The 25,173-nt window shown below is 35.5% G+C and overlaps 1 protein-coding gene across 4 annotated transcripts; it reads right to left on the bottom strand.

The window, feature by feature from the left end:
• Positions 1 to 835: 835 nt before the first annotated feature.
• Positions 836 to 17,130, bottom strand: LOC140796411 (calcineurin-binding protein 1). Of its 4 annotated transcripts, none has more exons than XR_012110452.1 (21): positions 16,952 to 17,130; positions 16,787 to 16,861; positions 14,019 to 14,138; positions 13,896 to 13,936; positions 11,513 to 11,724; positions 9,352 to 11,366; positions 7,129 to 7,353; positions 6,881 to 7,028; positions 6,667 to 6,783; positions 6,366 to 6,565; positions 6,021 to 6,256; positions 5,712 to 5,922; positions 5,417 to 5,572; positions 5,154 to 5,311; positions 4,868 to 5,060; positions 3,271 to 3,665; positions 2,949 to 3,129; positions 2,567 to 2,761; positions 1,804 to 2,449; positions 1,657 to 1,717; positions 836 to 1,554 (listed from the first exon to the last, which is right to left on the bottom strand). XR_012110452.1 is itself a non-coding variant. In XM_073149450.1 (21 exons), exons 1-21 carry the CDS (start codon positions 16,952 to 16,954, stop codon positions 1,316 to 1,318), a joined length of 5,880 nt encoding a protein of 1,959 aa, XP_073005551.1. In that variant the 5' UTR covers positions 16,955 to 17,130; the 3' UTR covers positions 836 to 1,315. The 4 variants fall into 4 exon arrangements, 3 of the variants coding, with proteins under 3 accessions (XP_073005551.1, XP_073005553.1, XP_073005552.1); XM_073149450.1 differs by having other exon boundaries at positions 1,642 to 1,717; positions 2,529 to 2,761; XM_073149452.1 differs by having other exon boundaries at positions 2,529 to 2,761.
• Between the last annotated feature and the right edge of the window lie 8,043 nt (positions 17,131 to 25,173).

The raw sequence follows: 25,173 nt of genomic DNA, 5'->3' as shown, positions 1-25,173 counted from the left end.
TTGGTTAAATTTTTCTCGCACAAACTCTAGTTAGTATTATTTTGGATGCAATGAAATCTTATCCAATCCTCTATAACTTTATCTCATAAATATCTTCAAATTCTACGTTTTTTCGACTAAAAATGCATTGGAAATTAATAGCTTAAAGAAATTACATGATCCATTAAAAAATAATATGATCCATTAATAAATAACAAAATTTATTATTAAATAATATAATTCGCATTTGTTCTATGTTTAATAATACCTTTTTCAGATGAATTCTGATTAATATTTTTAGATGTATTAAAGAAATTATCAATTCTCTATAACTTTATTTACCGTGAGAGAGGTGGGCTAAAAATTCGTCGGAAGATGAAAACTAGGAAAAATAAAACAAAAACAAAGTAAATGAGTTTAATGTTTTGGTCATATTTATTTTATCTGAATTCTGATTGGATTTATTATAGTTTCAAACTTGTCAGGGGCTAAATATTTGTTAAAAGATGACAACTTAAAAAGAAATAGTAAAATCTATATAACGAAATTTGTTACGAATGACAAAATCCGTTGTTGTTTAGTATTATATTATGTTGTTGTTTAATATTATTTCTTTTTTACCTAAATTCTAGCCAATATTATTTTAGATACATTAGAAAATTTATCAAATTTCATATAACTTTGTCTCACCTCATATATATATATATATATATATATATATATTTATACGAACTCCTATGAGTATTATTCAAATATCATCCCTCATGTTGCTTCTTTCACATGAAAGATCAAGCTTTTGAGATTTGAAACATCAAGAAAAGAATACTAGACATGACATGCACCACTCGTAACCAAGTGTGTAAAATGGTGATACTTTCCCAACCACGTTACAAGAAACTACTGTACAAACGAAGTACTGTACAAAAGCAATCACCTTAATTTTATCATTACCTCTAAGCATCTGTTAGTGAGAAGAGAGAAAATTATGGAATGTCGAGTAGAAGGGGAAAAAAATATTTAGTTATTTCCACTTAATTGAAAAGGAACATTAGGACTTCCTTCTGATCTTCCGACTTTCGTCAATGACTGAATTGTTGTTTCAGATTGTCTGTCATACCCTGTTCGATCCATTCGTCAAATTAGCCAGTGAGATGTGCAAGACAGATGATTAGCCTTCCCATGTCAAGTTTTGATCATAGGAGTGCCTGCTCTGATGATATATACAAGAGCCTATTTCACTTGATACAACAGCTGAAGTCGCAGATACTTCTGCATAACACCATAAGGATCCCAAATAATTCTCTTACGAGGTAAGGCTCAATGGTGTTGTGTAATATCAATCTGTGTCGTTACTTCTTTTGCACCCCTCCTGAGAATTTTCCATTGTCTTGGATGAGTTACATCTGTGGAGTTGGGAAGGTGCAACAGTTGATTTCTGAGCCTCAACGATGGCAGTATCAGTGTTTGAGCAACTAGCAGGCTCCTCCTGATGTGACGAAGCATAAGCCACAGAAACAGAAGAGTTATCCTCATTTTCGCCAAGCTCGTCCCGGCCAAACTTTTCTTTACCACCACCTGCAACTATCAGCCAATGTTAATACATGCATAGCAAAAGAAGTGAAAGGACTAGGAAAGAACAAGTTCAGGAATAGTTTTGAAGACCAGCAGTAGTAGCACCATTGGGTACAGTTGCTTGTGATGGAGCCGAAATTGATGGATTTCCTCTTTTTGTCCTTAACTGCACTCACACCATTTTTAGACTTCAAGAAAGAGGGGAAAAAAAATACAGATGCCTTCCATCAAAATAATCTAGAATTATAGTACCTTCATCTCTTCACAGTACTTCACAACAGCTGAGATGTTTGCATAACGGCCATGCACCAACGTATAGGCCCACAAGAGGAGCTTCCTTGGTATACTTAGGTCTAGAATATCAACTACATCCGGACCTGGTTGTAATCCTTCCCCTGGTGATTGTGATGAGAATACAGTATACAAGCTTACACCTGACGGAAATGTTCCACAAGAGCTCTCCCTGTAGAAATTGTAGGTGCATCTCATTAAAGTAACGGCGGCCTCCATATTTTCTTCTGATGTTTGCCTAACTTGGATATTCTTCATTTTAGATAGAGCCTCAAACCAATTCATATCAAGGCCTTTAAACTGAGAAGAACCTTCTGGTTGTACAATCAAAAGTTCATCAGGTTGCAGGTCAACATAAAGCAGGAGGCCATTTCCTAAAGTAGCAGGCTGATCATTCAGGTGTGCAGCATCAAGCGATGGAGTGATTAATGCCAATTTGATAAGAATAGAACGACACCAAGCCAGAGAAGCATGCTTGCATATTTTTGCAAAGTTGCTATTTGACAATTTTGGACTTTTAAAACGCTTTCTCATTTTCTCATTTAGTCCTTCAAGGGCATCTAACCGAATATCACTTTCCAGTAAGTGAATGTATTGGTGGATAGTACTGCCAGAGTGAAATCAGTAACATAAGGAAAACACAGAAATAATGGAGGAAATACACAAGAACATGTTAATTTGATTACCCATAAAGGTGGCTTTCTGACAATTCTGGATTATTCACCTCAGGTAAGCTGCTGATATCTGTCCACAAGTTTGCATGGTCCATGAATACAGTGAACATTTTCTCCAGCAGTTGCTCAAGAGAAGTGGAATCATTAGTAGCTCCATGAGTCTCAGCATTATGAATTGCTGATGTCAGAACTTGGATGTATTTCCCAAGACCAACTGGAATAATATCACACAAGCACAACCAGAACTGCACAAATATGAAGTTGTCAGTTACTGAGAAAATAAAACACACCTGTGAAGTTGCTATGTATCAAGGAAACTATAGTATGTTATTGGATCATAAGCAAAGGATCCTTCTGTTGCTATAAAAAGAGCAATTAGCGGAAAGGAATTATGTAATATCATATTTCCAGGTACACTTGTTAAGTAGATACCCTCTTATCAGTTCGGAGATATAGATAAGCCTTCTCGAGAGTGCACAAGTCCCCAGTCTTCTCCAATAGGTTCAAGTAGAGCAACATATATTTCCGGATACAAGTAATAAACTTCCGTGAACTTTCTGACAAGCTAACCTCCAGATTTTTTTTGCTTCCACCAACACCTGGATTTCTTCGCCTGGTTACAGCAAGGAACAAGACTTAATCAAGTATCATGATAAACAAGGCAGTTTTCTTGACATTGTGTCAAAGGAGATTATATAGCTCTATGATGGAGGGTTAACTTCAACAAGAGAGAGAGCGAGAGAGAGAATCTTACCTTCCCTTTCTCACCGTACCATCTATTTCCCACATATTCACAGTAAAAGAAGAGCGAGAAGACTTGAAACAGAAGGAAAGCTCATCTTTTGCCTTCTCAACATCTCCCAATTCTCCCCTTCTATAATATCCTTGTGCAATCATGTATCTTGCTTTGTGAAAATGTTTTAGCTCCCCTTCCACACATATACCAAGGGCTGATAGACAATCTTCATAAAGAATGTGCCAGACCTTATCCAGAAGATCAGGCTGAACGTCCTTTTTCTCCTGTGGATCATCTGAACAATGAAAATCCTTCATATCAGAACTATTATGCGGAAGATCCCAGCTTGTCCAGCCAAAAGTACTTAGTGTTCGATCCTTTGTTGACTGATGAAAGGCATATGCAGCAACGATCTGATACAAAAGTTAAAAATTAACAAAAATATTCTACGGCACAGTTGGATTACAGATGTGATAAGCTAATGAGAAATCTCAAAGTCATGATTTAACATTATCTGAATTACAAGGGTAGCTTAGATTAGTATAAAGCACTAATAGCCTGAGATTAAAAGTCTTTATATTACATGAAAAGGGTACAAAGTTGACAAGCAGTGACAGAAATCCATTACCAGACCCTTGCATGATTTGACACTCAGTATTACAAAAGTATCTGACCCAACGCAAAGGGTCCAAATCTCTAATCAACTAGGAGCATAGAGCACAGTAAAATAAGGTTTCTATTCCATTCCTACTAGAAATAGTTTCGCATTTCTATTCCTTAACTACCTGATGCAGGATCATAAAAACCAATGGACATATTTCAGATTACCTAGTTGATATTAGTCTTCAGGTGCCTTTATTGAGTCTGTCTAATTAGGATTAAGTTTATTTGAGTTAATTTTTATTTTCGTCATTTCTTTGATGTACTTTTATGTATTTCCATTTTTGTATTTGGGTCAGTTTTAGGTCCAAGTTGAGACCTCTTGGGTCAATAAGTTATTATTTAGATTTCATTAGTACATATAAAGTAAGGTCTCTTTTGACCTAATCCCACTAGGAATTTAAGTATGCTTAGGGTTTCTTATCCACTTATTGTTTCAAACAGGTTGGAGGTCTTTTCTAACTATAGTTTTAGTTTTGTTTCAGAGAAATAAGGCCCGCTTCTTCTTCCTTTGCGTGGAAAACTGATTAGTGTGATGCCAACACTTCAATGTGAATCTGATGAGCCAAAGCGACTCTGGTAGTTATCTCTTGCCATGTGGTTGCAATATTCTTGGCCCAAATACAGTTAACCCTAGAAAAAATCATTCACGTATAACACATATATCTTTTGAATTCTACTAGATAAACTGTATTCAACATAAACATTTTGAATAACATGGCCACTTGAAGCTCACATATGTAACAACTTTTATAGTACATCAAAGTGATCTTAAGTGAAGTTCAATATCAACTGGCAAGACTATATATAGAGCAGGAGAAACTCAAATACTTGCACAAACTGAGTAATAATTGTACAATAACATGATGCCAAGTTCAAAAGCTGTCATATTTCTCTTCAGCAAGAAAATGATGAGGATATAAATTGACAGAGAATAGTAATATCTTACACTAACCTTGAGAACATCCAAATTCTCCTTTCCTTTGGTATAAAGTAACTTCAAGCGCGAAGCGTGCATCCTATAAACTGGATCAACAGCAGAAGGATTCAAATCCACAGCTTTACTATAGTACGAAAATGCTTTAGCAGGAGAATGTCCCAGTTTCTCACAGAGCTTTCCAATATAAAAGGCATGGAGCCACTCAGGCCTACAATTTTAGAAGTACACAAAATTAAACACTATAATCTCATTAGATACCAAATCTAGAATAAAAAAAATTTGAGGTATAAAGCAGTAGTACTTAAGTGCAAAAGCCTTCTCAAAGTGCTTCAGTGAATTCTGACAAAATTCCAACCATGTTTCATCTTTTTTTGGTACAATAGATCTCTGATCATAAAATGGTACAACATTCTGAAGGCTGTCATAGTAAACTAGGGCTAATAATTCGTGTATTTGGCTCTGAAAGAGAAAAACGAAAGGAAAAGATATAATTATCAGTAATTACTAACTAACTTAGAATTTAGTCCAAATCCACCAAGAGAACAGAAAAATAAAAAATGACACCTGTTGAAGCGGAGTACTAGCCAGGGATAAACTCATTAATAAGCACCGCCTACTATGCCTTCGACCAGTTGCAACTCTTTGAGGAAGAGTAGAACTCTTTCTCCAATCTAAAATGTTGATGTGCTTACTGCCATCATTCAGCAACAGGTCCACTTCCTACTTAGCAAGCAATATAACTTTTAATACATAAGGAACACTGACAATGCAAATGATAACCATTAAAATGGAAATTCATAACAGAACTGTTAAAGAACCTCTCAAGGAACTAAGTTGGTAGAGTACAAATGAGTCCCACCTCATCATAAATATTTGCAAGCTTCTGCCAGCTCTCAAAACGCAAAGGATTATACAATAGATCATATTTGAAAAGATTGGCATTATGTTCAACAAATTCTTCTCCTTCCTTTTTCAGCACAAAGCCAGGATATTTGTCAGTAGCACTAATCTCTTCTGCTTGGGCTATAAAATAATACAGATTGCTATAAACCTCTAAGTATGGCCCAGAACTGCAGTCATCAGTCAAAATAAAAACGAGATTAAGTTTATTAGATTTCAATCTTTAAGCTGCATGAGTAAAAATTGGAAGTTGGCTGCATAGGCAAACCTCACAATAGATAGCTTTTTGAATGTTTCCGGGCCTTTTTCATTAGTGAACAATATATTCATGATGGCATCGCAACTTCCAGTAGTCTCAGATACCTCACAGAGCTTCTTCTCATATAAATCAGGACCATCTAAGAACTTATCAATAGCACTGTCAGCCAATAAATCATCAGGTGGCTGTGGAAAGTGTTTACGTATAGCCCTTAATACTCTACGGAGTTTAACCAAGCCAGCCCTCTGAGAGAAACAGACAGATATGTGATGAAGAAAGGATTCCATCTCAACTCACAGTGTGTTTCAATGATATGAAAATTAATAGTAATAAGATGGAAAATAGGCTACTCACAGAAAGAGCCCTTGCATAAGGAAGTATATACTGAAATACATCAGCACATTGCTCCTTGGTTTGATAATCTCCACGGCTAGTGTTCTTATGTATTGCTAGGTCATCTTCACTGGAAGAATCTGGATTTATTTTCAGCCCATATAAGCAGAAAAAGGCCTGATCCAAGGCATTGTCAATGCCCACCTCTATCTTCTCTATTTCTACATTAATAGGTAGATAACATGTTAAATCATTAAAATCAGTAACACTAATTATTCACATTATTCTCTAATCAAACTGAATCTCATGCAAGTAACTTCACCAGTTTCTAGCCCTTCCTCAAACTTATCCTGCTCATCATGAGAAAAGATGTAACCAGGAGAAATGTCTCCAGTGACACTTTTCTGCAAAGATGTATTTTCATCTTTCCCATTTGCGCCTGTATCAGATGTATCGGTCAGCATTAATCATCTCTCAAAAGATCTACATGAAAAAGAGAATTCAACCCTTGCCCATTTTCTCAAAAGGCAACTTACTATGTAATGATTTCAATTTCACATCCAAGGCCAAAAGATGCTTTATTGCAAACTTCAGAAAAGTCCCTTCCTCCCCTTCACTGTCCCTCCCAGCACAGCAGAGGCCATATTCAGCAAGCAAATCATGGACTGCTACAATTAAGTCAACCTGTGAAAAATGTACAACACAGTGATATTATTGAAAGCCTGCTTAAGAAATGCCAAGACCACTTATTTATACTTTATAGCAGATATAATATATTTCTTACCTGAGATTTCACAGAAACTGAAGGGTCAAGGTGTTGGAGTTTGCAAAATGCAATAGCTGCATCTACAAGGAACCAGCTCTCAAATTGATCTGCATGATTTGATGTTCCTGAACTTGAAACTTTTTTTACAAGGATCAGTTTTACTGCACTGCACATAACTGCCAGAAGCAGTGATTGGATATCAGCGAGAATACAAATTAGTGAACTGAAGCACTCCTGTCCATCCTGCAAATGAAAACACTAATCAAACAGTGAATCAACTTAATATAGCCAGGCAATCATATATATATATATATATATATATATAATCTGATTAGTTGTATATATGGACATCAAGGTGAGAAAGAAATATTTAACTTCACAGAAATAGCGAAGAAATGCAATCTACTAAATGAGATAACACATGAGAAAGTTATGGTACAAAATTAAACAAGATGAGAAACCCAAAACACAGGTTAAGTTAGGAATTAAGATACATATACTTCTTTTTAAATCAGAAGGTGAGAAAGATATGCTTTGGCTACCCTTGTATTATTTGGTTGATATATTTTTAAATAATGTTATTTCTTATATTATTAGAATCTTTTTTTTATAGTAGAGACTTCCGGAATTTGTAATGCTGCAGAACACTATTGTTAGTATCAATGATGGTCATGCCGTTTCCCGGTTGACATGCGTGCCACTGGCACGCATTGGCACGTCTTTAGCACATTTTAAATAAAATTTTCAGGATATTTAAAAATATTTTTAGGTTTTCGGCACGTCAATCTGTGGTTTTTAGTTTGAACATATGTATTAAAGCCTACGTTAAGGCTAGTAAAGTTTTTTAACTTTAGATTACTTTTGTAAATGATCTATTTTATTAAAATAATCAAATGGAAATATTAATCAATGCATAATACGATTGAATATATTTTTTAATGATTGACCACTCCGTAATATATATTTTTTTAGTATAAAATAGAATAAATAATAGCGAACATTTTTAAAAGAAAATAAAATTAATAAAAGTTATACTACCCATTTAGCACAATTAAGTACAGCCCAGACCAAATAAAACTTGGGTAAATTACATTTTACCCCATTGTAGTTTAGTTTAATTTCAGCTCACACTCTCGTACTTCAAACTTAAGCACTTAACCTCCCATTATGATCCAAATCAAGTAACAATCATTCATCAATCATTAACGAGGATATAAAAAGATTTAATTATTCTCACAGAAATATAGTCTAATTTGATGATAGTAGAGGACCTAGAGGTAGTTTGATCATTTAGCAACTTGCTTAGACTGTGGAGGGGTTAAATACTTAAATGCTTTAGTTCGAGGTGCAAAAATGTAAGTTAAAATCGAGCTATACCACAAGGGGTAAAATGTAATTTGCTTATATAATTTTCATGAATATCATACTAATACTACAATTAGCTACCATTGACATCGTTCGACAAGTCTAACAACCATTGTTAGCACAATTTTTTTTGTAGCCAGAATGCCATAGAAAAGGGGAAAAAAATACCGTAGCCCGCACTTTGGTTGCAAGAATTCATTGCCCCTTGTTTTCAACTTCCTTTAGCTTAGTACAGTCATCTATCATATCATATTCTTCATTACTATCCAATCTCAACTATACATATTGAATCAAGAGACCAAAAAACATGTGTTTTAGGTTAAAGTTAGGTTAGATTCAGGAGGGAAAAAAAACCTTGAAATACCACCCAAGAAATAGAAGTTAATTTAAAATTATAAATTTAGTTTGTCTTGGCGGTTTCTACTGAACCTGGTGAAACCACCAAAATCGCAGAAACCAGCTATTGGAACAAACCAGCCGAAACTAGTGCTTTTAACACTTCTGAGGTTTGTTATGTTGATATAGTATGTGTCATGGCTGAATTAACTTCAAACTATGTTGAAAACAAGTCTTGGAACACTTCATTCTACCATCCAGCATGCAGATAGTACTAAAGTCCATTAGTATCTCAATTGACCACAGACAAAATCTTTAAATACAGAGAAAAGATCAAACTACCATGACAGTTAAGAATTACAAAGAAAAATAGATAAAGATAGTTGTGATATGTCAACCGGTTTATGCATGACAATTAACACTTCAAGTGTGCAAAATATGGTAAAGAAAAGTGTAGATCATGCACAAGATAACTTTTTCATGCACATAGATGGAATATGACATTTGGAATTACAGATCGAAAGAAAAGGTTTAACTTACAGAAGAATCACTTTGACCGACAAAGTTCTTCACACGGCTTGCACTTAGAGATACATCCCTAACTTCTTCAACAACCATCTTGAACCAATTCTTGCTTACAGGTTCTCCAAAATCCAAATCAGAAGCAACACCCATTCTAAGAGATGAATGCTTGTCTCTTTGTGGTTCAGGAGAACCAACAATACCGGCTGCAACAGTAAGTATGTGCAACTTCCTTCGGCGACAGTTCAGATATACCTGAATATTCTTTTGTTCTTCCTTTTCACATGCTGATATCAGGGCATCCAGTGCAGATAACTCAAGTGAAATAACCCTTTCCATTTCTTGCGAGCCACCAGATATAACATCAAGGTAGACATCTTTCGTAGAAAGAATAAGTGGAGAAAGCAAGTTGACACATTCTGCATGTGTGCCTTTCTTGATGATTTCACCATCATTCAGAAGTAAAGAATCAAGTTTAATTAAGTTAATTTGATGAAGTATTCTATCAACAGTTAGAAATCTCACAAGCTTGCAATGAGGCAGGAAGATAAAATTTGAATTCTCTTTCAAGTTCTTAGTTCTAAGGAGTGATAAGGAAATGTCAAACTCATCATAAGCTTTTTCCTTGCAACCTGAAGAAAGGGACAAACAGCCACTTAACCAGAAGAAACGAACCCAGAAAGCAAAGTTATTGGTCAAAGCAGAACTTCCCTCAGATGATTCTTGGCATGGCCGATTCACAACGAGTAACTCAGAAGCATTTTGAAAATTATTAGGTGCGTCAATAATTTCTTTCCTTGATTTGGTATTCAGAAGTATCGCTGATCCACTAAAATCATTCATCTTCATGGTAGCCATTGACTTGCTTATATCAGTCTCTCTATGAACCAAGTCAAAAGGAAAATCCAGAGCCACCAGCTCAATGACTTTGCAAAGATGATATGATGCCTCACGGAAGAAATCTAATGAGCTAGAATTGTTAGAACAACATGATCCCTGGTCGTAATACAGTTCAGCCAAAAATAAACTGCACAAAGGAGATCGATCCTGACCCCAGTGTCTCGTAAATTTTTCTAATTCCAGGAATTTAACGAAATAGCTTTGATAGGGAACATCTATATGGGCAACCTCTTCTAATAATAAATGGCCTATATGATGCGCACCACAATTTTTTGAAACCTTGGATACAAATTTTGCAACATCATTGCATTCAACATTTGATGTATATGAGTGAATGTCGGGATAAGGACCATCGGAACTTCCAGAATAATCAGTATCTTTAGTACGTGGCCTTCTGAGTATAAATGATTCCAGAAATTGGAAAACGACTTTTCCCATATCCTTGCCATTTGTTTCAAGTTCATCTTTCCCTGATTTGCGACTTCGAAGCCTTTCAAGACGTGTACTACGCCTTTCATGCGGATGTTCTTTGCTCATGCTAGGATCTTTCTCTTTTATACTTACATAAGAACCATGAGATATGCTTTCACCAACAGAACACGTATTAGGTGTATTTCCTTCTTGACTATCCTCAACAATATATAAATTGGTAGGTAAGCAAATGTCTACCTTGGTACTGATTAAGCTTTCCACATTCTTTTGGATTCTGAAGCTCCTTTCACTAGTGCTCGTGTCACCATCTCTTGAACCACGATGGTCATCTATAACCTCTGGCTCACTCTCTTTTGCTGTGCTAAATATGCTCAGAATTGCCTCCAGAAGAGCTGACCATGTAGCTTCAGTCAACTGCAGCTCGATATTCTGGTTGCCCCTTTTCCTCATACTTCTATTTTCTATTTCATCATCTGTCCGTTTTCTTTTGCTAGGAAATTTCAGTGTGACATGTTTTGGTTCAAGCTTGTCTATACCATGAGGTGCAAATGGTACCGGTTCAGCATCCTCAATGGTCTTCTTGACATGCAAAGCTCGGGAATGTGATGGCCAATGCTTAAGTAAAAGATTTGCTATAGAAAGACATGAGACCTCATCTCCAATGGCAATGAGCACCTCCAAAAGCTTCTCCATGCAGTTCCCTGCATCAAGCAACAATAAATATAGTAAGTACCAATGGGCTATACAATGGTACATTTACAGGCAACTTAAGTAAAAAAGTTACGATGGACTATAAAAAGTATGCAAATAAAAAGCAACTGAAGTGAGAAATGGACTAACGCCTTACAATTGTTAGGGCTGCATAAAAGGCCTTGCTCAAATGCCCATCTTGAGGTGCTCAGCAAGCCCATCGTGCAAGAAAGTGTTCCCAGTTTATTCCAAACAACCGAGTCATTTGCATCAAGCTCTACAGCTTGAAGATAGCAATGTAAAGCACTCTCATAATATATTGAGCCTTGCTGAAGGAAAACATTAGCAAGGTTCTTTAAAGACAAAAACCTGCAGATTAACAAAGAAAGTTGATAAGGGAAAACTTACAAGATCATTCATGTACAAGAATAATGTTTTGAAAGGCAGTCCGAGTTACGGGCAGTCATCCCACCGCATAACACTAAGGCAGTCTAGCATTTTTAATATATAAAAAATAAAAATAATTATGGATAATAAATAATATATATACTAATAATAGCATATATATATACATATTTTAATAGTGCAATTTACAACTATAATAATAAGATCACAATTCACATATATGTACACACACAAACACACAAACACACACACACATATATATATTTGCGTATTTTATTAATGCATCTAAAATAAATGAATAGTAGTGGGTGCATGCCATCTAGTGAGAAGGAAAGAGAAAGCAGAGTTAAAGAAAAGAAAATAAAAAGAAGTGGTTGTTCCCAATGTCAAAGAGAGAAAGAAAAGAAAAAGGAAGTAATGGTCCCCAACGTTGACATGGTGGTACCCAATGTCAAAGAGAGAGAGAAAAAAATATAGAAAGTGGTGGTTCTCAATGTCAAAGAGAGAAAGAAAAGGAGGAGGAGGAGGAAAAGGAGCACATGGCTATCTCTTGATTCCGACCCGCTATTCTGCCTTAATGGGCCCTTGTCGGCCCAACCGCTAAACCACCACCGCCTACTCCCTTTGCGAGGTGGTCAGTGCTCCGCCCCACCAAGGCAGATGGATGCCTTAGCCACTTTTCAAACCACTGTACAAGAATAAATTTTACTTTCAATTACATTTGATTTTCTGCACAAACATTGTAGTCAAATATCACTACCACATAAAGAATCCTACTTACAGAGTATAATGACATGCACAAGGAATTTCACATCTCACATCTTGGTTGTAATACTGGAACTGTATGCCTTGTGAATCAAACAGTACCATTACCTAGTACAGCCTAGTGTGATTTGTCTTGACTAGAATGCACTAGTACATAAGCACAAGGATATAGCAAATAATCACCAGAGATTTCTTTTTCATTTTTTTTCATCCATTCAAATTTTTAGGGTGGTAAGGATTTAGTAAATATTTAGATTGTTGTATGAGGGCGCCACCTAGTCTAACGGTAAAACTTGCACATTACATTCAATAGCTCATGAGTTCAAGACTTAGAAACAACTTATTTAGAAATTAGGTTAAACTTGCGTACATCTCCACTTCTCAAACACCACATAGACAGTTCATACACTACACTGAGATGCCATTTTCTATTTAGATTGTATAACCATTTAACATGAACAGTGCCAAAACTTGCTATCATTTGTTAGAATATAAAATATTATCATGGAGTTGTAGCATGAGCTATGTCATAATCTTTGGACAAAATTTCTTGAAAGGTTCAAAAGATTGAAAAACTTGACAAATAAACTCAAAAAGTGAGGAAAAAAAAAACTTCCTGATAATTGACCAAGGATAAGAACACTCTTAGCTCTCTAATTTCTTCTTTGGATATTTTGAACAACTCATCTAATCTAGGATCATCTATGAAGATTTGGGCACCCAAGCCCTTAATACATAAACAAACCCCATCCATGCTTTTACTTGTCCATTGTTTATTTAAACAAAAAAGTAAAGATAGACAGTATTCAAAGTTGACTTTACTATTTTAGTGATAACTATAATTAGGCAAATTATTGCTGTCAAGAAACAGCATGTTCTTGGTGGGTAATTTCCATTTGGTTCTTGGTATTATGTGTGCCTCAAAGACAAAGAGCAAACACTAATATAAAATGTCATTATGTTCTCTGTCCAGACTATCTCCATTCTAAAGGATCCTTCAAAGAATCAGATGACAAAGAATCCTTAACCAGTCAATTGAGCTTGTAGATTTCATGGCAAGCCATTGTCTTGCTCACTTTAGTTTTAATGAGAATGTGGCTACCTGAGCTAGGTAGCCACCTTTCCAAGATACACAAGACTGCACATATCGCCAAGGGCCTATCTGAAGTCTATAACGGAACATTGGCATATAATAATATAATTTGTAAGACCATTCAATCAGGGTAGGCAATATTAGCAACAGAAAAGATAGAAGTATTTTTATTAGCATGGGGATTGATCTCCAAATATGCAGTGACAACAAGAGACTCAGAAAATTTGCCACAAAGCACAAGAAAAGGAAAAGTAAATGGTGGTTAGTGGTTACGAACCTTAACTGTAGTAGATGATGATCAGTACCAACATTATCAACCTAGTGAAAATGAAGAAACCTATTATTCCAGCCTTCCAGGAACATGAAGAACACATACCATGAACACTTTCTGTGAGATTACCTGAGCAGTTGATATGAGAGGGTCCTTTAAAACAGCTTCTAATAGTTCACGAGCTTTTACATAATCTTTATCTTGCAACTTAAGAAGTCCCTCATGGTACTTTTGAGAAAGATGAAACTCCTGAAAATTGAAAAAGCTGTCACTGAAAACTTCATATAAAAGCTATATCATATTATTACAATATTCAGATTAGTTTGCGCTCTGTTTTTCAACCATCAAGGCAAGCCAACCATAGGGAACCAGGTTACAATTTCCGCTTCATAGGTTTAGACAACAAACATCCTGTAATTTGGACTCATTTTTGAGTAGTAACAACGAAGGAAATAATTAACTACAATAGCATTCACTAGTTCTCTGACTTCTTTCAGCAGTAACCTTCTATTTGTTTATCCTTTATTTCTTCAGTTTCTCTTTTTCTAACAATTGCTGAGAATATTGCTTGTGGTGTAACACGATATGGATACACACCATAGCAAGCTTCTATCATTTGATTTTCTTTAACTTCCTTTTCCATATGGGGTTTTGCTACTTATATATTGACCTAGAGCAGATAAATGCAAAGATGATGTACTATGTTATTTTTATGTGATATTTCACCCAAATAGAACCCAGGAAATTCAAGATTTAGACCATCTTGTCTGACTTTACTTATTTACTTTTGCAATAAGGGTACTTTCTCATATCAGAATATAATGGCTTTAGTGCTAGCATTACACAAGGTCCTGCACCTTCCAATTTAAAGCTACCTAAATGGAGTATGCCTTAATCATGTAATCCTACTTAAAATCTCCAGAACTTCATATTCTCCCACCATGCACCAACCAGTTTAACTGTTCATCTGAAACATCTAACACCAACAAAATTCAAAAACAGATAGCTAAACTAAACTGCAATCACTTGGTGTCTTTCACCTCCTAGATTACTTTTGTTTCAAGAGGACTTAATTGAGCGTCTGATGCTAGTTTTAGGCTCTTCTAAACCGCAAACAAGTCCAATCTTCTGACTTTTCTTCAACTAGAAATTCTAGACCATTTTTGTAGTCCAGTTAGAAGGTTAACTAGGTCTTGCAATTTGCTCCATAGTAAAATCATGCTCAAGGCCTCAAGCTACTTCATGAACTTTAAGAAAAAAAGGAAGTTTTACTTTTCCTTCATGCTACTCTAGTAAGGGTACTGTTTGCAGGTACCAAAGAAAGCTTTAGTTTTTTCCCATGCTACTATAGTAAGGGTACTGTTCCCAGGTTCTGTAGCAGCAGCTACATTTGTTGGTTCAGATTGCTTACTAGGATAGCTTTATTTCTTGCTAAAACAGTCTTATGAGGAGTCATAGCATCAATCTTACAGCACAACTTAGATTCCATAAAAACTATTACGATGCCTTAAGATGTATAGCAATGAATTTTACGATTGAGAAAAACTCCCGTCTAATCCTCTCTACATCTGTTATGTTCTCTTTCTCTATGGAATCATATAACTCTTCATATACTTGCTTCTTTCCTTTCCTTAGTCTCCTCTGCTTGATAGTTTCATGTTGCAAAGGACTCTGCATTTTTATGCTGTATCAATGTGATCATCAAAATATGCAATTATGCATATGGATGCAATTAGTATAGTAGAAAGGCATGTACTAATTCGTAGGCATACTGTCACAAACCTGCAGCAGATTACAAAATGCAAGCTAACTAGCATTTAGGTTCATACTGATAGTCTCATGAGAATAGAATTATCAAAAGGCCTATCCTACAAATCTTTCTATAACATTGTTCAGCAACTCATACATAGTCAAACAAAACAAGGACAAGCTTTACAAGGGTAGCCTCGGAAGTTAATTTCATCTGAATTAAGATCATATATTTGCTACAGAAAGCACATAAGGTGGAAGTGGAGCATCATCGTGACTAAAATGATTTTTTTTTATATAGGTAATTTAACAGTTTGAAGGGCTTCTTTACGCCCATCACCCTAATGTGATTCTTTCTCTCTTCTTTCATATACTATGTTGTAGTTTCATAAGGCCAGAGATCATAGCAGCACCGTTACACAATAGAAACCAAGTGAGTATGTCTACAACTGATATTCCAATATAGTGCTCGAAATAACATTAAGGGGAAGCCTGGTTTCATGTATTTGGAGAGGTTGTGTATATAGCTCCAAATAGAAATACCCACAAGCAATCTTTAGATCCTCCTCTCTTTCCTTATCACCAAGTTCGAGGTTTTGTTTTGACATCCCCACAATTTGAGTGGATGTTAAGATAATGCATACAGCTCTAGTTTGACGCTCACAAAGATTGTGGGATTCTTCTCCAAATTTGAGAGACAGCCGCCCAAATTTCTAATTTACACCATTATTTTCGTTAATTAATTCAAGTGTAACTTATTTACTGATAGAACTAACCAATGCAAGCTGAGAACTTCATCAAAAGATGTGTGATCAGAAGAAGAAGGAAATTTGGTTAGCTTTTTCCCATGGCATCATATTACATGGTATCTCTATAGACGCAGTTTCTTCAAATACATCAAACCAAACACCCTCTAAACATCAACATCGGAACTCCAAAGATTTCATGTATTCCAGCATCCTCATTCTTATGCAAAGAAACATACTTCTGCTAAGTTTACAAATTACAATACATACACTGCAATTGCATTACGTATCAAGCCCTAGTTACCTACTAGATCAACACAAGAACAAAACCCAAAACATCAAATTTCAAAATAAGGGGATAACAAGCCATTAAGAGGAGCGAGAAGGGAGAGGTGGACTTGCCTGGGCTTCTTTGGTGGGGGCGAGGGGCTCCCACTGGCCACTGGCCTCGGTGTCGTTGATCGCGGCGATGGAGAACTAAAAAAGAGAAGAAACAGAAGCTAATTAGATCAATCGAAAGAGGAGGAGGTGCAGTTTGTGGGTGGTGTGGGAGTTGAAGAAGCTCACCATGGTCCGCTAAGCTCTTCACTTTGGAGGCCGGAGCCCGAAGGGCGAGAATCGAGAGCGGCTTCCCGGAGAAGATAGCGTCGACTACGCAGGGTTCCGCGACATTGATTTCTCTTCTTTCTCCCTCTCTTTTTCTTCTCTCCACATGAGAATAGGCGTAACGAGGCAAGAACGAACCCAAATCGAACCTAATGCGAGTCTAGTTATAAATCATAATGTAACCGTAGAAGAGTGAAAAATAGGTTGGATAAATACCTAGCCAATGATCAAACTCGGCTTGAAAATGAGCCAATTTAAATTTAACCTGCAGAACATGCTCAAAATTAATTTCAAATCAAACTTAATCATTAGTTGGCTCGATAGACTCAAAATAAAAATATATATAATATATAATACAAATGATTTAATATAAACCTTTAGATCAATATTTAAGTACTTATAGTATTATTATGTTTATCTTATTTCAAGCTTGATTCAATTCAAGTTTAACTTAGGCTTGGATTGATTCAGGGTTGAAGTTACTTTAATGATCTACTCGTTTAGACTTGAGTTTGAAATTGACTTGAATTAATTCAAGCTTGATTTTATAATTAGACTTGAAATTAATTTCAATCCAAGAGTGATTAGACCTCAATTTAGGCTTGAATTAATTCTATTACTAGATGAGTGACATGCTTTCTCTCAAGAAAAAAAAAAGTAACTTATCCTATTTTGAAAAAGGAAAATATATTTCTAATCCTTCCCACCGGGTAAGATTATTAACAATTAGTTAGAAAGATTGACAATCTCATCTTCCTCCTTTTTTTTTCTCTCAAATTTCTAAATCATCATGCCTTTCAATTCTACATGGTACCAGAGCTAGCTTAGGATTACAAATCCAATCCACTTTCTCTCTCTCCCTCTTTCTTTTTCTAATCCAATCCACTTCTCCTTCTTCTCCTTTGCTTGCTTCTTCATGGATTTCTTAGTCCTCACAATTCAAGATCTTGGAGACTCTACAACAATGGTGAATTCTACTATGGTCTCTCTTATTACAAATCTCTCCCCCATCATCTCTATCAAGCTTGATGACACAACTAGCCCACATGGCATTTTTATATGTATTCTCTTCTTCGAGGTCATAGTCTACTCAAGTTTGTTGATGGTTCGTATCTTTGTCCATCTCAGTACTCCATTTATAATGAGAGTCATCTCACAAAGAATTTCTCTGAGGATCATGACAATTGGCTAAGGCAAGGTTACAATCTCATTTGTTTGCTTACTATAACTCTGTCTCCTGAAGATTTATCCCATGTAGTTGGGTGTAACATAGTCTTAGAGGTATGGAATACTCTAAAAGATAGGTATACTACCGCATCTCGTTCTAATGTGGTTCAGCTGAAGTCTAATTTGCAATCTATTGAGAAAGGGTCAGATAGTGTTGATAAATATTTGCTTTGAGTCAAGAATGTTAGAGATCAATTGTCAACTATTGGTGTTAAGATTGCAGATGAGATATTATTGTCCTTAAAGGTTTACCCTGAGAGTTTAGTTCTATGAGAATGATGATTAAAACTAAACATGCTCTAATATCCATGTTTAAGCTACATCCTTTGCTTCTTGCTGCTGAATCTGAATTGGTTGTGAGTCTAAATCTCTTACATTGCCTTCTATGTCTACCATGGTAGCCAAGAACAATTCTTATTCTTCATAAAATCATGATAAGAGAATTTTGTCGGCACCTAATTACAATGGGTTATTGGTTCAAGGTAATAATCCAAGATAGAATGGGGAGGCTATATGTGAGAATGTTTGTAAAAATCATCATACCTCCAAAGTGGTATTAATCTCTATTAATAAGAGCTTGGCTAACAGATTGGTTACAAATTCTTGTAATTACAACAGTAATAAGTAGTTGTAACAATTAACAAATAGTTTGATAGATCCTACAATTAAGTACTATGTATAAATGGACGGACACATGAATACATATGTAGCCTCCTTAATAGCTCCCTTCAAGTTGTGTATGGATAGAAGTTGAAAGCAAAGCTTTGATTTGAAGAGAAATAATGAATGAGTAGGCTTTTTTGTAAACACGTCAGCGATCTACAAATGAGAAGGGACCTATTGAGTTCGAATGGCACCAAAAGCGATAAGCTCACAAACAAAATGATAATTCATTATGATATGTTTCATGCATTTGTGTGAAATAGAATTTAAACTAAAAAAATCACACTTTTGTCACATAATAACAAGGGGTTATGTCTTCGGGTTACTTTGAGATCATCAAGAAGCTGCAACAACTACATGACCTCTGCAGCGACGAGTGCTAATGCATGATAATTAGATTCACAACTAGATCGGGGCGATAGTGGGCTACTTTTTAAAACTCCAAGAAATAATATTTTTGCCAAAGTAGATTGAGAAATCAGAGATAGATGCTGGACAACCAATCCAATTCACATTCGAGTAAGCTAGGAGACTGGTAGACTTAGATGCCGTAAAAAAGAGTTCAAACTACATAATATCTTTGACATAACAAAAAAAAATTGACAGCTTAAAAATGAGCATATGTAAGAGATTGCATGTATTGATTGATAGAGTTCACTACATGAGCAATGTTTGGGCGAGTGATTATCAAGTATTGTAAAGCACCTACCATGGAGCGATATAACATGGAATCAGGAAATAAAGACCCAAGCTTGATAATTTGTGGGAAACAACCATAGGCGTATGAACTTGTTTGCTATCAACTAAAGAAAGCCGAGATAAAAAATTATGAGCATAATTTGTCTGATTGAGAAAGAGATAGTGTGTGAGCAAATGACCTCCAAACCAAGAAGTGATGCAGAGAACCCAAATCCTTGGTGGCAAATTCTCGATAAAGCTTGTAAATAAATCCATTAAGCAACGTTGGTTGATTACTAGTTACCACAATATCATCAACATAAAGTAAAAGTTATATGAGACCTCCACGACAAGATAGCATAAAGAGAAAATGATCGGCATGACTGCAATGAAAACTTGTTGAGAGGAGAAAGATACTAAACCTATGAAACCAAGCTTTAGGAGCTTATTGAGACCATAAGTGACCTTTCTTAAAAATTTATAGACATGATTTGGTAGCTTCAGATTAATATAGCTTGAAGGTTGTTCCATGTAGACTTCTTGCAAGAAATCATTCAAGAAGGCATTTGACATCAAATTGACGAAGTGGCCAATTATTTGAGGTTGCTAAAAATAAGATAACCCAAATAGTAGATGCTTTGACGATAGGACTGAAAGTGTCAATAAAATCAAACCCAAGTAGTTGAGTGTACCCCTTTGGAACAAAACGAGCATTAAGACAATCAATAGATCCATTATAAAGATACTTGGCACGGTAGACCATTTGGATCCTATATAGTTTCTATGAGCTGATCGAAAAACTAAGTTTGAAATGTGATTAATAGTAAAAGCTCGAATCTCATCTTCCATAGCTGCAATCCAACGATCCTTGGCTGCAGAACGAAAAACTTTGGTCCTTAATAGCCATTAAGGAATGGATCAAGGGAGAATTTTGGATAGAGCAAATATGTGTATGATGTTTAGATTTAAATATACTAGACTTGGCACGTGTCACTTTGGGATGAGCATTACTTAAGAAAGGAGATGAGAAGAAATCAGCTATGGTGGTGTCAAAAGTTAGAATTGTAGTTGTAGGTGGCAAAATCTAGGGCTCAGCAGTAACATTTGAGGGAGTGTCCTGCATGTGCAATGACAGCAATAAAAAAATAATTATGTCTTGTAGAGAAGAGCTGGCCTGAACATGATCACTTAAAGGGTCACTAGCACAAGCAATGCATGGACGTGATAAAGAATGTGAAATAGTAGGCAATGAAGTAGTTGAAAGAATGAGTTTAGAAGAAAAATAATAAGATGATAATAAATGTTCATAGAAACTAGAAACATCTAAATTTCCATTTTCTTGTTGAGATGATAAATTTAAGAAAAGAAAATTTAATTCATTAAATCTTTCATGTTAAGTGATATACACACAAGAGTTGTGAACATCGAAACACTGAAAACCTTTATATGACCTACGACAGCCAAGAAAAATACAACAAAGACTTCGAGGAGCAAATTTATTTATAATGTGGGTGCATAAATAAGGATATACATGACAACTCAAAGAATAAAAATTTTCATAGCTAGACGACTTAGCGTACAAAATTTCATAAGGTGAAATATTATCAAGAATAGGCATAGGCAACTGGTTGATGATGTAAATGGCCATGCTTGAAGGCATCGAACATAAGAGTGAAAGGGCATGGCAAGACCTGTCTCAGTCACATGTTGATGTTTTCATTCTAATTAATCTTTTTGAGAATGAGTATAAAGGCATGACATACGATGTTGTCTACTTACAACCTCAAACTTGAAGGTGAGATCTAAACTAATTGTTATTCAACTCGCCACCCCCACCCCCCAACCCATCACTTTGAAATATTTTTATTTTGGTCGAAAATTGATTATAAACAAAGGTTTGAAAAGTTTGGAAAACTTTAAAAAAATCAAGCTTGAATTTCATAGGATAAAACTAGGTGAATCTAGAATAGTCATTAATAAAGATCAAATGATAATACCTAAGGCTGGATATAATAGGGGCATGACCCCGTATATCACTATAAATGAGTAAGGACATGACTAAGCCTTGTATGCCAAAGGTCATTGAAGGCATGCAAAGATTTATTACGTAAAACAGAAATAAAAGTTTTGTGGCCATGCTTTACAACATAAAGATCATTTTCACGTCAATCAGTTACCATTACATTTTATGTTATGCGATTTCACATGGTAAATTTAATATCGGTAAAATTGACAGAGAGAGGAAAGTTAGATGTCAACTTACTAATCAATAATAAATTTTTGGTTATATTTGGAATAGCTAAAACATCCAAAAATTTAAGTTCTGAAGTAAGAGAAAAGTATCAATTTGAGAGATAGAAAAAGAGTCTCCATTTCTTATAATAACACATTCCTTACCAGTGTAGGGGTCAGCATTCGGTAGTTGCGTTGAATCAGATGTCATGTAAACTAATGTGCCTGTGTCAAGATACTGATCTAAATTAGTAGCATCAGTAATAATGCAATTTAAAAAAGCTTCAGCAATGTTGGCATAGGAGTCTTTGCACATATATAATAATTATAACAGTGATCAACGGTGCGTTTGTTGATCTTGAAAATTTGGCAACAAGGAGAGTAGCTCGACTTGCCTCAACCATGACCAGATGATCTACCATGACCGTGTCCATTTTCTCTGCCGCAATTGACTCCTCCACGAGATTGACTAGTTAAAAAACCTTTTAAAGGCACCAACATATCCAAAAGGTTGTTCAAGAGATTTGATAAAAATCTCAAAACTCTCTTCTTTGGGAACAAGATTTTTGAAGGTTGGTAAAGGAGATAATAACATTTGTGTAGGGGAGAAGTTGGAGAACTCGAGACCTAACTCTCGAAGATACCAATGTACCTTATTAGTGTCGTCAATATTATGTCTCATGGCGCTTAGTTGATCGCACAAGGCTTTAAAGGAGCAAGAATACTTGGTGACACTACGAGTTCCTTTTTATAGTAACTGAAGGTCATCTTTGAGACAAATCTCCCTCGTCTTAGATTTGTGACTAAAGGAGTTCTCTAATGCAACCTATACTTCATGGGAAATAGAGAGACCAATGACCTTGGCCATAACTTCTTTAGTGAGAGATGAGAGAAGAAGAATAAGAATATGTTGGTCATAATGCTTCCAATATGCATGCTTGGGATTTGAAATGGTGGAGTTGCTAAAAGAGATGGTGGCATCAGGCATAGTGATGCTACCGTCGACATAACTAAGAAGATCTTAACATCTGAGAAGTGTCACTTGATTTTACCATAGAAGAAAGTTTGAGGAGAAAAGTTTAATGGTGATCATATAGACCACGGTGTTGAAGGAGATGGATGTAGAAGAGGTTGAAGAAGAAGAGATTTCAGAGGCCATTTGGATCGAAGGAGATTTAATCCAATAATGGCTCTGATACCATGGGAATATTTGTAAAATCCACCACACATCCAAAATGGTGCTAATCTCTATTAGTAAGAGTTTGGCTAACATATTGGTTACAAGTTATTGTAGTAATAACAACTTGGTTACAACAATTACAAGTAGTAGTAACAATTAACAAATAATTTGATAAATCCTAAAATTAAGGACTACGTGTAGATGAACACATAAATACATATGTAGCCTCTTTAACAATAGGCATACTAATGGTTATAATAGTGGGCACAATGGAAGATCTAATATTGAATTTAGATACGGAGAAGGTTACATAAACAACAATAGTGGACCTAATAGCTATGACTGGGACAATGGTTAGAATAATAGAGGTACAAACTCACAATACAGGAACAATAGTAATGGTTTTAATGGTGGCTTCTCTTCATATAGGTCTCGAATTGTTTGTCAAATTTGGAACAAACCTAGACATTCCACACAAATTTGTTGCCATATCAACAAGATTCAAGGTTATAAGACATCTTCTACTATGGTGTCTCAATTGTGTGGTTTAACAAATTATACTACTGTAGATTACAATTAAAGACATTAATTTGCTACGCTTCAAGGTCAACCTACAGCAATGACTACATCTGATCAACACACACTAAATATTTTTTCTCAAAAAATATAGATTATAGACTCTAGAGCCTCTATAAATATGACTTTAGATATTCATAATCTCAACGATGTGACTATATATTATGATGGTGCTCAAGTTTAAATTCAGGATAATGTTGGTCTTTCTATTAAGCATATTGACAGCAGCTTTTTCTTTCTTAATAAATATGTATTCTTACTTTAAAGAACATATGTTCTTAAATTTGTGGTGAAATTACTTTCTATGTCTCAATTATGCAAAGACAACAACTGCTGAATGATCTTTGATGAGTTTTATTTTTTTTTTTACTGGACAAGATGACAAGTTAGGTGAGGTTTCAAGGCCTCAGTGATAATGGTCTCTATCTTATTCTAGTGTCTATGTTTAAGAACATGTTCCATTCACTTCTATCACAACCTACTGCTTGCATTGGCTCCACGATATCTCAGTCTCTTTGGCATCAACGCCTTAATCCTTTACCCAATATCATAACAACTTCCACGTTAGCAAAATCCAAAATATGTCTTACTACAGCTTCAACTACTTTTGTTTGTGAATCTTGTTTAGCTAGTAAATTTACCAAGTTATCATTTTCAAAGTCTAGTACTAGATCATCTGTACCACTTCATATTATACATTCAAATGTATGGGTCCTACTCACTTGTCCAATGAAGGTTTCAAATATTACCTCATCTTATAGATGATTGTATAAGATTTTGTTGAATCTTTTCTTTGGATAATAAATCACAAGTTTGTTCCTTATTCCTTGCCTTCCACTCATTTGTTTCCAATCAGTTTTCATATTCTATTAAAATTCTGCAAACTGATGGGGGAGGTATATATTTGAATTACAAGTTTAAAGTTTTTCTTTCTCAAACTGACATCATTCACCAAATCTCGTGTCCATATACACCATATCAAAATAGTCTTGCAGAAAGAAAGAATAGGCATATAGTGGAAACTGCATTAACACTTCATCATCAAGCTCATCTTCCTCCCAAATTCTAGTTTTATTCTTGTGCTATCTTAATCTTTCTTATAAACAAATTTTCCTAATAGGCAACTACCAACAAGGGGTTGAGATAAGCCACAGACTCAAACTCTTTTCCCCAGTGGAGTCGCCACGCAGATGCTATTGTCTTTCAGATTGGTCATGTCCGAGAGGAAAAACCTCTATTTCCTAAGATCGACTGCATGCTCTAGTCTTTCATCAGGTATAGAACCCAGGATGCTTCGTTACAATTTCGAATCCGCTAAACCATGTTTGTTTTCTTCTTTTTTTTCTCGACTGGCCATGAGCAATGAGTTTTGATGGAATGCTTCGCCATGGAATAAATCAACTTAGTTCCCCTTCTTTTTCGATGCACTCACTTTGTATCTCTAATACATAAGGAAGGAAGCAACCTGCACCTCTGTCCGGTCGATCATTCGCGCCATCGTTTGACACATAACACTTCTACAAATCTCATAAAGGGGGGGAGGCTCCACCTCAGGAACCCGCGAGGGAAATGAACCATGCTTTGAAACTTTAAAATGAAATTGAAGCACTCATGAGAGATTGAGTGT

The sequence above is a fragment of the Typha latifolia genome, chromosome 10 (assembly GCF_019914945.1).
Source record: "Typha latifolia isolate L0001 chromosome 10, TyphaL0001v2, whole genome shotgun sequence".
In the NCBI taxonomy this organism is placed as follows: Eukaryota; Viridiplantae; Streptophyta; class Magnoliopsida; order Poales; family Typhaceae; genus Typha; species Typha latifolia.
Note: the sequence above shows the minus strand (reverse complement) of the source record. Positions and strands in the feature narration are given on the sequence as shown.